A 15,462-nucleotide genomic window follows, 5' to 3' on the forward strand; every position below is an offset into this window, starting at 1 on the left:
TACAGGAAACTACAACCCAGATATTGAATCATTTGACCAAGGTTACAGCTTTTGAGAGAGAACTGGTAGAGGCAGTGGTGTGGTCTGCTGGCCTAGGTAGAGCTCTCTGTTCTCTCTTCTGCCACACCACTGCGAGCCCTTGGCTGCTAGAGAATCCTCTTCTGTGTCTAATACTCTGACTTTCTTTATTGCATAGGTATTTCAGTATCTGTAGACAAGATGGAATCAACTCCATTTAATAGACGGCAATGGACTTCAGTATCATTGAGGGTAACGGCCAAAGAACTTTCTCTTGTCAACAAGAACAAGTCATCGGCTATTGTAGAAATATTCTCCAAGTAAGTGCTGATCCTTGTCCAAGAGGACCATCTGTCTTGAGCAAACATTACCACCTGTCAGGGAAATCAGTAAAGGAAGTACATGGTGTAAAATGGCTTTATTGAGGGGCACTTGGGTGGCTCAGTCCATTAAGTGTCCAGCTCTTGGTTTCGGTCAAGTCATGATCTCATGGTTCATGACTTTGAGCCCCACGTCGGGCTCCACTGCTGGCAGTGTGCAGCCTGCTTGGGATTCTCTCTCTCTCTCTCTCTCTTTCTCTCTCTGCCCCTTCTCTGCTCGTTCTCTGTCGCTCTCAGAATAAGTAAACTTTAAAAAAAAAAAAGTCTAAAAAAAATGGCTTTATTGAACACCTTCTGAATTTTAAGCACCATACAAGACACTGTGGAGGAGGATGATAATAATCAGGAAACACATTCTCTATCCTTGAATTTTTGTTTAGTTAGGGAGAGAAAAATTTACACACAGAAGATAATTATAAAACACATAATTATTAAGCAAAATGTCAGCAGGTCCAAAATGAATGGAACTAAGGACTAGAAACAATAGGAGAGAAAGAGTGACCATCATGGGCAGAAGCTAATCAGGAAGGCTTTTTGGTTGAGGTGCGTTGCGAGGCAAGCATTGATTTCGTTGAAGGGAGCGTTAGTACACTCTATACCCGCATTGTCCAGTATAGTAGCCACTACATATGTGCCTATTTAAATGTAAATTAATTGGGGCGCCTGGGTGGCTCAGTCGGTTAAGCGGCCGACTTTGGCTCAGGTCATGATCTCGTGGTCCGTGAGTTCGAGCCCCGTGTCGGACTCTGTGCTGACAGCTCAGAGCCTGGAGCCTATTTCAGATTCTGTGTCTCCCTCTCTCTGACCCTCCCCTGTTCATGCTCTGTCTCTCCCTGTCTCAAAAATAAATAAAACATAAAAAAAATTAAAAAAAAATAAATGTAAATTAATTAAAATTAAATAATACTTAAAATTCAGTTCATCAGTTGCACTAGCCACATTTCGAGCATCCAAGAGTTACATGTAGCAAGTGGCTACCATTTTGGAGATCACAGAAACATTTCATCAATGCACAAAGTTTTGTTGAACAGTGAAAACTGTGTAGGCAACCTACAGCCCACTAGCTGCCTGTTTTAGTAAATAAAGATTTATGGGAACATGGCCATTTCCATTTGTGCATTGTCTATGGCTGCTTTCGTGCTATAGCTGCAGAGTTGCAGCAGAGACCAGATGGCCTCAAAGTCTAAAATATTTACTACCTGGTCCCTTAAGAAAAAGTTTGCTGACCCCCTACTCTGGACCATGAGTTCTTTGATATGAGGGCCCCTTTCCCACTTATTTTATATGCCTAGTGTACAGCATGGTGACTGGAATGTAGTAGGCACTCAACAGATGTTGAAAGAATGGTATATGTAATATACCAGGGATGCACACATTGACTTCACTCAAAGGGAGACGCCATACTGGGGAGGAGCTTAGGACAGCTGGTAGGTTTACCTTACTAGTAGAGTTTGTTAATTAATAGGAAGCTAGATACATTTAAGAGATAAAACATGGTCAAGGTTTGAAGAAAGACATTCTGGGAGCTGTATCTAGGATATAGCTAAATAACAATAAGACATTTTTAAATCTACCGTGCCACCTTTTCTTCAGGAACAAATCCATCAAGCACTTGCTCTGTGGAAAACACTGCCCTTCCAAATTGTTGACTTTGTTTACCGCTCAAGGTGGAATGAAGGTGGGGGGAGACTGCATAGGCCGTTTATCTTCCACATTATGCATTTTGTATTGTTGTAATTTTATGGCAAACATGTATTATTCTTACCAAAAAAAAAAAAAAAAGAAAGAAAAAGAAAATCAATAAAGATATTTTAGAAAAAAGGGACAGAGATCCTGAAAGGTAGTAAGACTTATTTTTAATATTTTTTTGAAGCGTCTGGGTGGCTCAGTCAGTTAAGCGTCTGACTTCAGCTCAGGTCATGATCTCACAGTCCATGAGTTCAAGCCCTGCGTTGGGCTCTGTGCTGACAGCTCAGAGCCTGGAGCCTGCTTCAGGTTCTGTGTGTGTGTGTGTGTGTCTCTCTCTCTCTGCCTCTCTCCTGCTCACACTCTCTCTCTCTAACTCTCAAAAATAAATAAGTGTCATTTAAAAAAATTTTTTTAACATTTATTTTTTTGGGGAGTGGGTGGGGAGAGTGCAAGCAGTGGAGGGGCAGAGAGAGGGAGACAGAGGCTCCGAAATGGGCTCCATGCTGACAGGCTGACAGCAGCAAGCCTGATGTGGGGTTCAAACCCACGAACCGTGAGATCATGACCTGAGCTGACATCAGATGCTCAACTGACTGAGCCACCCAGGTGCTCCTGGGAAGGTAGTAAGACTTAATCCCTGACCTCAAGGAAACTGATGGTATAAATTAGTATAGTTTATATGGTAGCTGAAGTCCCTGAACTTCCTTCATCTTAAGAATCACCTGGGGTACTTATTAATAACATGGTGCTCCGGTTATCTATTGCTCATTAGAAAAAAAAAAAAAATCTCCAAAATTTAGTGGCTTGAAATACTAACATTTATTTTGCTTGTGAATCTCCAATTTGATGCTTCCATTAGCATCAGCCAAGGTGGCTCAAAGATGGGGTCCATAGTCTTCCAAAGACTCACTCACTCACAAGTCAGGTCATTGCTGCTGGCAGTCATCTGGGATCTCAGCTGGGGCCCTGGTCAGAATACCTACACATGGCTTTTCCATGTGGCTGCGTGGCTTAGTTGGCTGGGTGCCAAGGGCAAGCATCCAGAGACAGAGGGAGGGAACAAAGGAAGAAGGGAGACAGGATCAGGAGTTGTGTGGCCTTTTATGACCTGGCCTCCGAAGTTACACAGAATCACTTTTGCCACATTCTCTTCAAGTTGGCCCACATTCAGAGGGACGAGAACTTGACTCTACTTTTCGATAGGAGGAATGTCAATTTTTGTTTTTAATGTCTATTTTTGAGTGAGAGGAGGGGGAGAGGGGCAGAGAGAGAGGGAGACAGAGGAGCTGAAGCAGGCTCTGTGCTAACAGCAGACAGTCCGATGCAGGGCTTGAACTCATGAACCGTGAAATCATGACCTGAACCAAAGTCAAACGCTTAACCAGCTGGGCCACCAGGCGCCCCAGGAATGTCAAAAATATTTTTGGACATGTTTTAAAACTATCCTATATGGCTTCCCTGGCTCCTCCCCTAAAGAGTCTGATTCGATGTGTCTGGGATGGAGCCCAGGAATTTGTGTTTTCAACAAGTATCCCAGGTGAATTTTACTTTCAGGGAGGTTTAGGGAGCACTGGTAGTGAAAGATAGTCTATCAGGCTTATGATAGGTTCAAACAAAGGATTGTGGAAACTAACCATAAATAAAGGGAATGGGAAAGCAAGCAGTCTGGCATGGAGAGATACAAAAGGGAGAAGGGACTAGTACAGTTTAGTTTGAGCCGGATGATAGATGGCCTTGAATGCCATACTGAGTTCAGGATTTAGTTAGATAAACAAGGGAAACAATTGAAGGTTTTTGTGTAGAGAGAATGACATGATCAGACTCGTATTTTAGAAAGATGCTTCTGGCAACAGTGTAAAAAGGTAGACTGGAAAGGTGAGAGATTGATAGCATGGAAACAAGTTGTGAGGCTCTCTTGAGAACCCAAGTGAAAGCTATTGAGGGTGAGGGGCAGCAGGAATGGAGAGGAAGGGAAAGAACTGAGACAGTGTTGAGATGTGATTAATGGGAGTTGGAAACTCCCTCTTCTGCAGAGAAACTTCTCCACATTCTTACCCTTTTCACCCTCCCTAGCCCCACCTCTCTTCAGCTGAACTTGGCTTTCCCTCCACTTGCCTTCTGTCTCTGAGCAGTGGCCGCCTGCTGCTTCTGCACATGCTGGGGCTGGGAGTCAGGGTTGCTGCTGTCCTAAATCTCCACCACTGGTTCCCATCGATTGTTTTTCATTCCTTGTTCTGAAGTTCTAAACCTGTGCTTTGAGGCTCACATCTAACTGTACCGTACTCTTTCTCTATTCCCCTTTCTTGCAGTGGTATGCCAGCCACCTGGCCAAGCTCCCCCCCTTTGCTGGGGACAGTAACTTCCAGCTTCATTCTCTTCTCAGTGTTTCTCAGCAACGGTGCTATGGGCATTTTCGATGAGGCAGACCTTCCTTCTGCAGGATGTTCATCCTTCCTCCAAATGCTAGTAGTACCCCCACGACATTGTGACATCCAAAAAAGAAAAATGAGGTGGAAGGGAAACCTTAGGAAGATTCCCTCACATGTTTCCAGATGTCCCCCAGGGCCCATAGTGCCCCCCAGTGAAGAATCACTTGTCCACATAAATGACCTGTCTCATACTCTGAACTCATAATTTCTTGACCTTCCCTACTTCTTCAACCGACACATTGTCTCCCATGGCCCTGCATCCAATCCCAACCTTATCTCATGCAGAATCCATCTCTGGAATGTGCATTTGGAATACCTCTCTGATTGGAGCCTCCTGTGCTAATACTCTTCCGCTCTCTTATTCCCACTGACACTGCTCTCAGGCCAAAGCAGGACGCCCAGGCCGTGGATGTCAGTCTCCTTCTTGGCTTCACTTCCTTCCCTGCCTACCTCAGTTGGTCACTTCAGTGAAACTCTCACCCCTTCTTCAGTTCCTTTCCCAGCCCTTTATTCTGTCATGGCCTCGCCCAGCCGGTTCTCAAGATAGAGGAACTGGGTCTTTTAGAACTGATGAGAGTTAGGAGGTTGGGAAAAGCAATTCATCTTAGGGGCCTTCTTAATCTTACAGAGAGAAAGCAAAAAGTCATCTTAGAGGTTACCTTCTCCTAGCATAGCAGGGTGACTGTCTTTTCTCCATGAAGGTTATAAGGGCAAATGGCAATTATGCAAAACTAAATCCTGAACTCATTAACAGAATCAATGTGCCAGGCTTCATGCTAGATTCTTTTTTTTTTAGTTTATTTATTTATTTTGAGAGAGAGAGAGAGAGAGAGAGCAAAAGTGAGTGTGAGCCAGGGAGGGGGTGGGGTGGAGAGAGAGGATCCCAAAGCAGGCTCAGTGTGGGAGCCCAAAGTGGGGCTTGATCTCACGAACCATGAGACCGTGACTTGATCCAAATTCAAGAGCTGGACACTTCACTGACTGAGCCACCCCGATGCCCATGTGTCAAACTAGTTTTGAAGGATGAATAGATTTTATTTGGTAGGCTGAGAGGATGGTGGTGACATTGCAGAGAGCCACAGGAGGTCTAAGGCACAATAGTACAGGGTGTGATGTGCACTTGGAACAGATAAACCAGAGAATCAGCCTGAATCTCTTCTCCAGGTTTTGTGCTCAATGGAGACCCTGAATCAACGTTGCTGATCTTGCTCAAGGCTTTTAAGGTTCACTCACTATAGGTTTCCAAAGCAGATTGCAGGACTGTGTTCCACAAAGCATATACTCATCTCTACTTCCAACACCTGGTGACCTGATTTTCTCTTATTTTGAAACACTCCCTATTATGGGGTTTGGAATGAACAAATCCTGTACAAGCCTAGTTAAGAGACTGTAGGAAACCTGAGGAGGTTTCTGATCAGAGATTAATATAAAAGTGGCATTTGGAAGCTTAATCTGGCTCATGTTTGTAGAATTAGCTGGGCTTTACTTTCTAACTGCTAACATGTTTTACATTTATTTGTATATAAGAGCAACTTTTTTGGGGCGCCTGGGTGGCTCAATTGGTTGAGCGTCCGACTTCGGCTCAGCACATGATCTCACGGCTTGTGAGTTTGAGCCCCATGTCAGGCTCTGTGCTGACAGCTCAGAGCCTGGAGCCTGCTTTGGATTCTGTGTCCCTCTCTCACTCTGCCCCTCCCTCCCTCCCTCCCTCATGCTCTGTCTCTCTCAAGAATAAATTTTTTTAAAGAAAGAAAAAAAAACATTAAAAAAATTTAAGAGTGATTTTTCTAGCATAGATCTTAGGTCTCATGAGTACTTTATAGCTCAACTTAATTCTTTTACTGAACCTCTATACTATATACATCATTAAACTTGAGGTAAGGAAGGTCCTATTGATGAGTTGGTTTGAATAGCTAGCTTTGGGGGCGCCTGGGTGGCTCAGTCGGTTGGGCGTCCAACTTCGGCTCAGGTCATGATCTCGCGGTCCGTGAGTTCGAGCCCTGTGTCGGGCTCTGTGCTGACAGCTCAGAGCCTGGAGGCTGTTTCAGATTCTGTGTCTCCCTCTCTCTCTGACCTTCCCCCATTCATGCTCTGTCTCTCTCCGTCTCAAAAATGAATAAACGTTAAAAAAAAATTTAAGAAAAAAAATGAATAGCTAGCTTTGGTTTACTCACCACTAACTTCAGTGTAACATATGCTTTGCTTGATTAAAATTTGACTTTTTTGGTGGAATTTGGTTTCTTTCCAGAAGACTCCTGTTTGATTCTTACATTTTTGGAAGTAAAGAGAATCTGGCTCATTGGTTTTCAACCTATCTTAATTGAATTCTTCAGAGGAACCTCAGGGGCCAGGTCTGGGAAGATGGGAAGAACGAAAGGACTGAGCACGAGACCTTCCACACCAGCTGTACTGCTTTGATCTCTTTTATTTGTTAGGTTCTAAATAAGATATCATTTGAGGGCACCTGGGTGGCTCAGTTAAGCGTCCAACTTTGGCTCAGGTCATGATCTCGTGGTTCGTGGGTTCGAGACCTGCATCAGGCTCTGAGCCTGGAACCTGCTTCAGATTCTGCGTCTCCCTCTCTCTCTGCCCCCCACCCCCACTTGCACTCTGTCTCTCTCTCAAAAAAAGAAAAAAGAAAAAAGAAAGAAAGAAACATTAAAAAAAGAGATATCACTTGAAGGTAGGATTCTGCAGTGAAAAGAGTTTTAAAATCACCAATATGGCTAACCTTTGCCCCATTCCTCTGACAGACCAGGAACTTGATGGCCAGTGATTATGACTGAGGCTCCCACCCCAGATAGTGGCAAAGCCAAAGCCAGCACACAGATCCCTGAACCCCACCCCCACACTCATCCCTCCCCTCTGTAACACCTCCACCTTCTTATGACTTTACCCTCTCCATAGTCTCAAGAAGGAACCTGGTTTATATTTAGTTTTTCCTTCATTAAGAAAAAATTGACCCTCAGACCTTCCTGGCTACCTTCCTCTTTTTTTTTTTTTTTTTTTTTCTTTTCCTTTTTTGCTCCTCTGTAACATTTTAGTGGTGAAATAGTTCCAGAGGAAAATACATTGCCTGAAACTTGGGAGTTTCCATTTTCTCTTTGCTCTCTTTGAGGGCATGCGAGCAAGAGTCATGGCTCAGGAACTCTGTTCTGGCCTTAGAAAAGTTTGAGGCACTGCTATTACTCCCAAGATAATTCTAGCATCTTCCATCAGCTGCCTGCCCCACCGCTGAGCATTAATGAGCAGTTGCAAGATTAAATTCTGTGTGTGAAGAAGAGGATGGTGGACGACAAGACAGTCTGGGAGGGGGAGAGGGATGAGATTTTAATTATAGAAATGTCACTGCAAATATTTTTTCCCCTCCAATTTGAATCTTCAAAATGCCTTCCCCCTCCCCTGCCCCTGCAAAATCAGTGACCTTCACATTTTGTGTCAGAATTACGCCAGTTGCTCTAAGTGCCTTTGAGGAAAGTCTGAGGCCTGAATCCTGCCCCAACGCTCAATTTAGAAGTGTGGCACCCCCCCCTTGGGGCGCCTGGGTGGCGCAGTCGGTTAAGTGTCCGACTTCAGCTCAGGTCACGATCTCGCGGTCCGTGAGTTCGAGCCCCGCGTCGGGCTCTGGGCTGATGGCTCAGAGCCTGGAGCCTGTTTCCGATGCTGTGTGTCTCCTTCTCTCTCTGCCCCTCCCCCCTTCATGCTCTGTCTCAAAAATAAACGTTAAAAAAAAAAAAAGAAATGTGGCACCCCAGCATCTCTTAGCATACCGAGAGTGCAAAATGTAAAAAAGTACCACGGCCCTGACTTGGAAGAAAGCAGTGGCATGCGACCTTTCTCCCTGCATATCTAATATTTAGCAAGTACTTCATTCTAAATAAAGGACAGGGATATTTGAGTGGAGTTTCAAAACAAAATTCAAGACAGCCAGCGGCAGATATACCTGTGTCTTTCAGATGCCTCTGTGCTAAAAGGAGAGGACTGAAGATGAAAATTATTCTGGTCTTCTTTCTTTAAGTCTATATTTCTGTTAAGACAGAAAAGGGAAGGGAACCTTTGAGCCTATTTACTCAACTAACCACTGTGCAAATACTTTGCCTTGGAGAACAATTGACTAAGAATAAACCTGTCTGCTGATTGGCTCTGGCTCCCATATATTGTGTTATCACTGTAATATACTGTAGATGATTACCCAGGGGGTGTGGAAACAAGGGCCAAGGCCAATTGTAAGTTCCTCTCTATCTATAATCCACTTTTCTCTTGCATTTCCATTTCTAGGGACTCTCAGACAGACATATTAGTACAAGTAAGGGGGAAAATATACGCACAAGGACATTCACCAAAGTACTATTTGTAATGGTGGAAAGCTGGAAATAATCCAAATGCACATAAAAGGAGTGTGGGTAAATTAATTATATTTATAATGGAAGAGGATTGCCAGGGTTACAAGAGGCTGCTGTGTTGCTAAACCCAGGTGTTGGTAGCCTTGGTATCACATGACCTCTCAGCACTTTGTGCCTCCCACATTTTTCCTTCTCTTGGCTTCTCTGCCAGTTTCCTGGTTGTCTGCTACCTCTCTGTCTATTCCTTGTCATTGTGTCTTATGACCTCTTCATCCCCTTTTGACTGCTAAAATGTTAGTCTCCAGGACCTCTTCTCGCAGTGCACACTCTTGTAGGTGATATCGTGTATTCCCGTGGCTTTAATACCACCTGTGGACAGACAAGTCCTAAATTTATATTGCTAGTTAGTTAACGTGGCTAACGCTGAACTCTTTATCTTCCCCATCCCCAGATTTGCTCCTCCCTCAGAATTCCCCATCCCAGTTAACAGTAATTCCATGAACTCAGCTGCCAAAAACCTGGGACTTGTTCTTGACTGCTTCTTCCCCCTTCCCTCACTACCAGTCCTGTTGATTCTACCTCTGAAATACATCTCAAGCCTACTCACTTTTCTTTCATTCCAGTGTCACCACCCTGGGCCAAGCCAGCATCACCTCTCATTAATGCCACCTCCTTTGTTGGCCCCCCTAGTCCGTTCTCCACACAGCCTCTAGAGAACCCCTTTATTATTTGTTTTAAGATTATTTAAGGGGCGCCTGAGTGGCTCAGTCGGTTAAGCATCTGACTTCAGCTCAGGTCATGATCTCACAGTTCGTCAGTTTGAGCCCCGTGGCAGGCTCTGTGCTGACAGCTCAGAGCCTGGAGCCCGCTTCGGATTCTGTCTCCTTCTCTCTCTCTGCCCCACCTCTGCTTGCTCTCTGTCTCTCGAAACTGAATAAACATTAAAAATTTAAAAAAAAGTTATTTATTTTCAGAGAGAGAGAGAGACAGGGGGAGGGGTAGAGAGAGAGAATCCCGAGCAGGCTCCACTGTCAGGGCACAGCCCATTGCAGGGCTCAAACCCACAAACTGTGAGATCATGACCTGAGCTGAAACCAAGAGTTGGACACTTCACAGACTAAGCCACACAGGTGCCCCTGGAGCACTCTTTTAAAAACATGAATTGGATCAGTGACCATTCCTTGCACCTAGGATTACATTCAAAACGCTCAGCATGGCGCACAGAACCTCTGCCTTCCTGATCCGTCTCTTGCTCTCCCTCTCCCGATGTGCTCTAGGAACCCTGGAGCTTTATGTACTTACACACCTGAGGCACCTTGGGGCCTTTGTGTGGGCCATTTTTCTGTGCCTGGAATGCTTTCCTCACCTTGTTTCGCCTGACCAACTCTTTTGGTCAAACTTCAGATCTCAGTCTAAAGGTCTTGTTCTCAGGAAGGCTTTCCTTCAGACACACAGCATACACATACCCTCCACCACTGCCTTCTCAATTTGCTTCCTTTGTTAGGCTATTTCATAATTCTGTGTTCTTTTTCTTTAAAGGATTTATTGCAATATGTGTGTGTGTATTATATATGTGTGTGTGTCTAATGTATATATTTTGTGTATACATATTATACATATACACACATTATATATATATACATTATATATATATATATTCATGTGCTTATGTGTTTAATGTCTAAACTGTTAAGCTGAGAGCAGGAACTATATCTCTTTTGGTTATTTCCTCTTACTACTTTTCTCTAGTGCTTGAGTAAAAATTCAGCTGTTCTAAGATGGAGAAAGGGAGATGCAGAATAGAATGCACAATATTATCCCATGTTTGTTATCTTTAAAAATTTGTATATTTTGGATGTTAATCCCTTATCTGATATGACTTACAAATACTTTCTTTTATTATTTCTTTATTTCACTCTGTTAATAGTTTCCTTTGATGCACAGATTTTGTTGAAGTTCAGTTTATCTACTTTTTCTTTTGTTGCCTGTGCTTTTATTACAAGAAATCATTATCAAATTCAACGTCATGAATCTTGGCCCCTCATTTCTTCTAAGAGTTTTATAGTTTTAGCTCCTACCCTTAGGTCTTTAATCCATTTTGACTTAATTTTTATATATGGTATAAGGCAAGGGTCCAACTTTTTTTTTTTTTTTTTTTTTTTTTTGCATGTGGAGATCCAGTTTCCCAGCATCATTTGTTGAAAAGACTGTCCTTTCCCTAATAGATGGTGTTGGTACCCTTGTTGAAAAGCTCTTGACTTCATATGTGAGGGTTTATTTCTGGGCTATATTCCTTTTCTTCTCCCCCCTACCAAAAATTTTAATGTAGGAAGCAACTTGTGAACATTACATTTAGATGGTAAAAGTCACCTTACAATTATATGACATATATGAAGTAATATACTGCTGGCTTAATGGAAAACATAACAGTTGTGACAGTCATGCTTAATACCTTGGTGAAGTAAAGAGAGAAATGGACAGGGGTGGCACAGATATATGCAAAGATTTCACAGTTCAAATATATTTAGCCCTTCTGAGAAAATGCAGATGGGAAATCTGTGGCAAATATTTCTGTAATAGGGTGACTTCCATCCATTAGTAATCATTCTGTTCATGCAATTGAAGTAACTGTAATTGTTTTTGACTGGGCTCTATTCCATTCAATTGATCTATATGTCTTTATGCTAGTATCATACTGTTTTGTTGTGTTTGTTTAATTGTGATATGTTATACATAACATATAATTTATCATTTTAACTATTTTTAAGTATACAATTCAGTGGCATTGAGAACATTCACGTTATCAGGCAACCATCACCATCATCCCTTTTTATAGCTGCATAGTATTCCATTACAGGAATACATTGTAATTTATTTACCATTCCTCTGCTAATGGAAATTCAGGTTGTTTTCAGTCTTTTGTTATTACAGTTAATGCTCTGACAAATAATCTAATATGAAAGTCATTTTTGCTTGTGTGAGTGTATCTATAGGACAAATTCTGAAACAGAATTGATGGATCACAACATTTGTGCTTTTGTAAAATTGACAAAATGCCACCATAGAGGTTTTATTAATTTACCCCCAGTATATCAGCTTAAAAAAAATCTTTCCCTACTTCATAGGTTAAAAATGTTTTAGTGTTGGGGCATCTGCGTGACTCAGTTGGTTAAGTGTCTGGCTCTTGATTTTAGCTTAGGTCACCATCTCCCAGTTCATGGGATTAAACCCCACATCAGGGGCGCCTGGGTGGCGCAGTCGGTTAAGCGTCCGACTTCAGCCAGGTCACGATCTCGCGGTCCGTGAGTTCGAGCCCCGCGTCAGGCTCTGGGCTGATGGCTCGGAGCCTGGAGCCTGTTTCCGATTCTGTGTCTCCCTCTCTCTCTGCCCCTCCCCCGTTCATGCTCTGTCTCTCTCTGTCCCAAAAATAAATAAAAAACGTTGAAAAAAAAAATTTAAAAAAAAAAAAAAAATAAACCCCACATCAGGTTCTGCGCTGACAGCCTGGAGCCTGCTTTGGATTCTCTCTGCCTCTCCCCTCCTCACTCTTTCTCTGTCTCAAAATAAATAAATAAACATTAAAAAAAAAGAAACAAAACAGATGAACATAAGGGAAGGGGGGGGAGAGAAGAACGGGAAGCAAACTATAAGAGACTCTCAATGATAGAGAGCAAACGGGGGGGTTGCTGGAGGGAAGTGGGTGGGAGTTGGGCTAGATGGTGATGGGTATTGAGGGTGATGGGCACCAGGTGTTGTATGTAAGTGCTGAATCACTAAATTATACTCCCTGAAACCAAAAAAAAAAAAAAAAAAAAAGTAAGTTGGTTTTGGTAGAGGGATGGGCCCTTCCCCATTCTACTTTTTTCTTTTTCTCTCACCTCCTTTTCCTTCTCCAAGTGACTTGTGAATTCAGAAGTTCTACCTTAAGACAGAGAACAAGTGGCCCTTTTCTAGGGTTGGGTTGGTGCTGAGTTCTAGGCATGTAAGCCCAAGGAGAGGCATGGGGTGGGGATATTCTGGGTGATGTTGCTGCCTTCTGTGCTTGACTCAGAGGCCCTGGGGAAGCCAGGTTAAGGTTGTCCTGAGCGGCCTAGGGATTTGCTGCAGCCTAGACATCCCAGCCCATCTTTGCCTTCAAATGGAGAAAACCTAATCCACTCTGAGAAGCCCTGGGACTTCTGTCGTTTCTCAGGGATCTTCTGATCCAAGTAAGAAAAAATGATGAAAGGGGCACCTGGGTGGCTCAGTCAGTTAAGCATCTGACTTCAGCTCAGGTCACGATCTCACACTCCGTGAGTTCAAGCCCCGCGTCGGGCTCTGTGCTGATGGCTCAGAGCCTGGAGCCTGCTTCAGATTCTGTGTCTCTCCCTCTCTCTGCCCCTCCCCTGCTCATGCTCTGTCTCTTTCTGTCTCAAAAATAAATAAAAACATTTAAAAATTAAAAAAAAAGAAAAATGATGAAAGTAATCATAAAATTAAAATAATTAAATTATACATGCTTGTTTATCAAATCTAAAATGCCATCCACTGTAGCCTTGCCACTATTTTATGCATCACTCAGAAAAAAACAAAAACACTGCCAATTAAAAGGACCAGTGCTTGCTTAGCACATAAACTTTTCTCCTCACATATCACCCTTATTCATACCTAAAACAGTAAAAACAGTTTTTCTTCAAGTGCCAAATCACATGTAATTCCTTTAAAGACATTTTCAGTGGCATTTAAAATATGTGTAATACCATCAACTACATTGAGCTAAAGTGACAATACCAAGAATTTAGATTACACTCACACATGCACAGGCAGTGTGACTAGCTCTCCATCATTTGGCAAGAACTGTAAGATTTCAGAGGCATTAGTGCCCGGGGGAAATGTGCATCCTTGTTCAATGCCATGTTACATCCTTTGGCTAATTGCAAAGTGTTTTTTATGCACGTGATCTCATTTAACCCTCACAGCAACCTTGACAGATCTATAAAGCCATTTTCTAGATAAGGAAACTGAGGTTTACAGAGGTTATGTGATCACAGTTAATGAGACATCAAAGGGGGATTTAAACCCCAGACTTTCTGCTCTATTTAGTTATTTCCCAGCATTTGACCTCCTTGCCTTGGACCTGTTAGACCAGACCGGATGACTGTAACAGTGCAGGAAGTGAGGGCTGCTCTGATTCTCTGCTTCTTCTGCTGGAGTTGATTAAAGACACTTGCTGGCAGAAATATGTAGGCAGAAGTGGTTTTCTTAAAGGATAAAAAAGTAAAAACAGGGCACCTGGGTGGCACAATCGGTTGCGCCTCCGACTTCGGCTCAGGTCATGATCTCGCGATTCATGAGTTCGAGCCCTACACTGGGCTCGCTGCTGTCAGTGCAGAGCCCGCTTCAGATCCTCTGTCCCCCTCTCTCTCTGCCCCTGCCCTGCTTGTGCTCTCTCGAAAATAAATAAACATTAAAAAAAAAAGTAAAAACATAAATTTAATTTGAGAACATTCTCTTTCTCCCCCTCCCTCCCCTTCTCTGAAGGTACCAGAAAGCCGCTGAAGAAGCAAACATGGAAAAGAGAAGAAGTGTAAGTATTGAGGAGCCCCAGGGCATGTGGAACTTCTTGATAAAGCCTGTGTGGTCCAGCCACCTGCAGCCTCTGTGGGGCTTGGGCTCCATGTCAGCTGAGCCAGGCAATGATGCCAGCTGCTCTGATTTGTGAGCCATTTACTCATGAGGACGTGGTTCAGGTGCAGGGAATCTTATTTTTCCACTGAGGTTCTCCTTTTGAACCCCTTTCTCTTCCCTGAGTTGAGTGAAAGATAGAAGGCCAAGTGCTTTGCCCGAGGTTAGTAAAATGGCTTACTAATTCTGCTCAAATTAGAATACAGGGTTTCCTAGGTTCCATCCCTTGTTCCAAATCAAACAACCAGAATTTCTGTATTTCTGCATTTAAATGGTAGCAGCTGTGCCGCTGTCGTCATCCTGGGGTTCTTTGTTTAAAGCACACGTCTTGACCCAGTCTAGTTAGCAAGTTTCTTAGCTGCAGGATCCATCAAAGGCTAAAACCTTAGAACAAGCTCTTTTGCTCTCATTCTCTACTCTCCCTGCTGGCTAGCTTCCAGCTGGGCTAGAGAATGTATTTCTTTTGAAATCTTACTTGATTTAATCTTGTGAGGAAAAAAAAAATCTCACTTATTTGTGTAAGAATTCTTTAATTTGGTCGGCATTACAGAAACATCCTCCTAGCGGTTTTTAGTACCTAACCTATTTAAGTTAGCGCAGAACGTGCCCCTGTCAATTTGTTCTCTCGAAGGGGGTAATGTTGACCAGGTCTTTGGCGTAATTTTCCTGTAATTAAAAAATGGGTCCCTTGTGGTCCACTGTAAGCAAAAGCTACCATCATTTCACTCAACTGCTGGTTTCTTTCCTCCTCTCTCTCCGGCCTGTTATTTTTCCCCTTCCTCTTTTCTTCCTTCCTTCTTTCAGTCATTCATTTAGCAAGTATTCACGGGTCACCTACTAGGTGCCAAGCACTGTCTTAGGCACTGATACAGACTACGAGCCTTCCATCATGGAGTTTACGATAGTGGGAGAGACGGACAATAAAGAAATTGTGTCAGG

The 15,462-nt window shown here is 43.1% G+C and overlaps 1 protein-coding gene across 5 annotated transcripts in view; it reads left to right on the top strand.

Moving 5' to 3' along the window:
* The window catches only part of LIMA1 (LIM domain and actin binding 1), an 86,062-nt gene that overhangs the window by 25,892 nt on the left and 44,708 nt on the right, over positions 1-15,462 (top strand). For 4 of the 5 annotated variants that reach the window (XM_058742821.1, XM_058742819.1, XM_058742818.1 and 1 more), the window contains 2 exons: positions 197-338; positions 14,380-14,425. In XM_058742821.1, the coding sequence (XP_058598804.1) occupies positions 220-338; positions 14,380-14,425 (165 nt within the window). In that variant the 5' untranslated portion in view covers positions 197-219. Of the gene's footprint in view, positions 1-196; positions 339-14,379; positions 14,426-15,462 lie in introns of those variants that run through there. The other variant, XM_058742822.1, reaches the window with a different exon arrangement.

Source organism: Neofelis nebulosa, chromosome 8, assembly GCF_028018385.1.
Source record: "Neofelis nebulosa isolate mNeoNeb1 chromosome 8, mNeoNeb1.pri, whole genome shotgun sequence".
NCBI classification, from domain to species: Eukaryota; Metazoa; Chordata; class Mammalia; order Carnivora; family Felidae; genus Neofelis; species Neofelis nebulosa.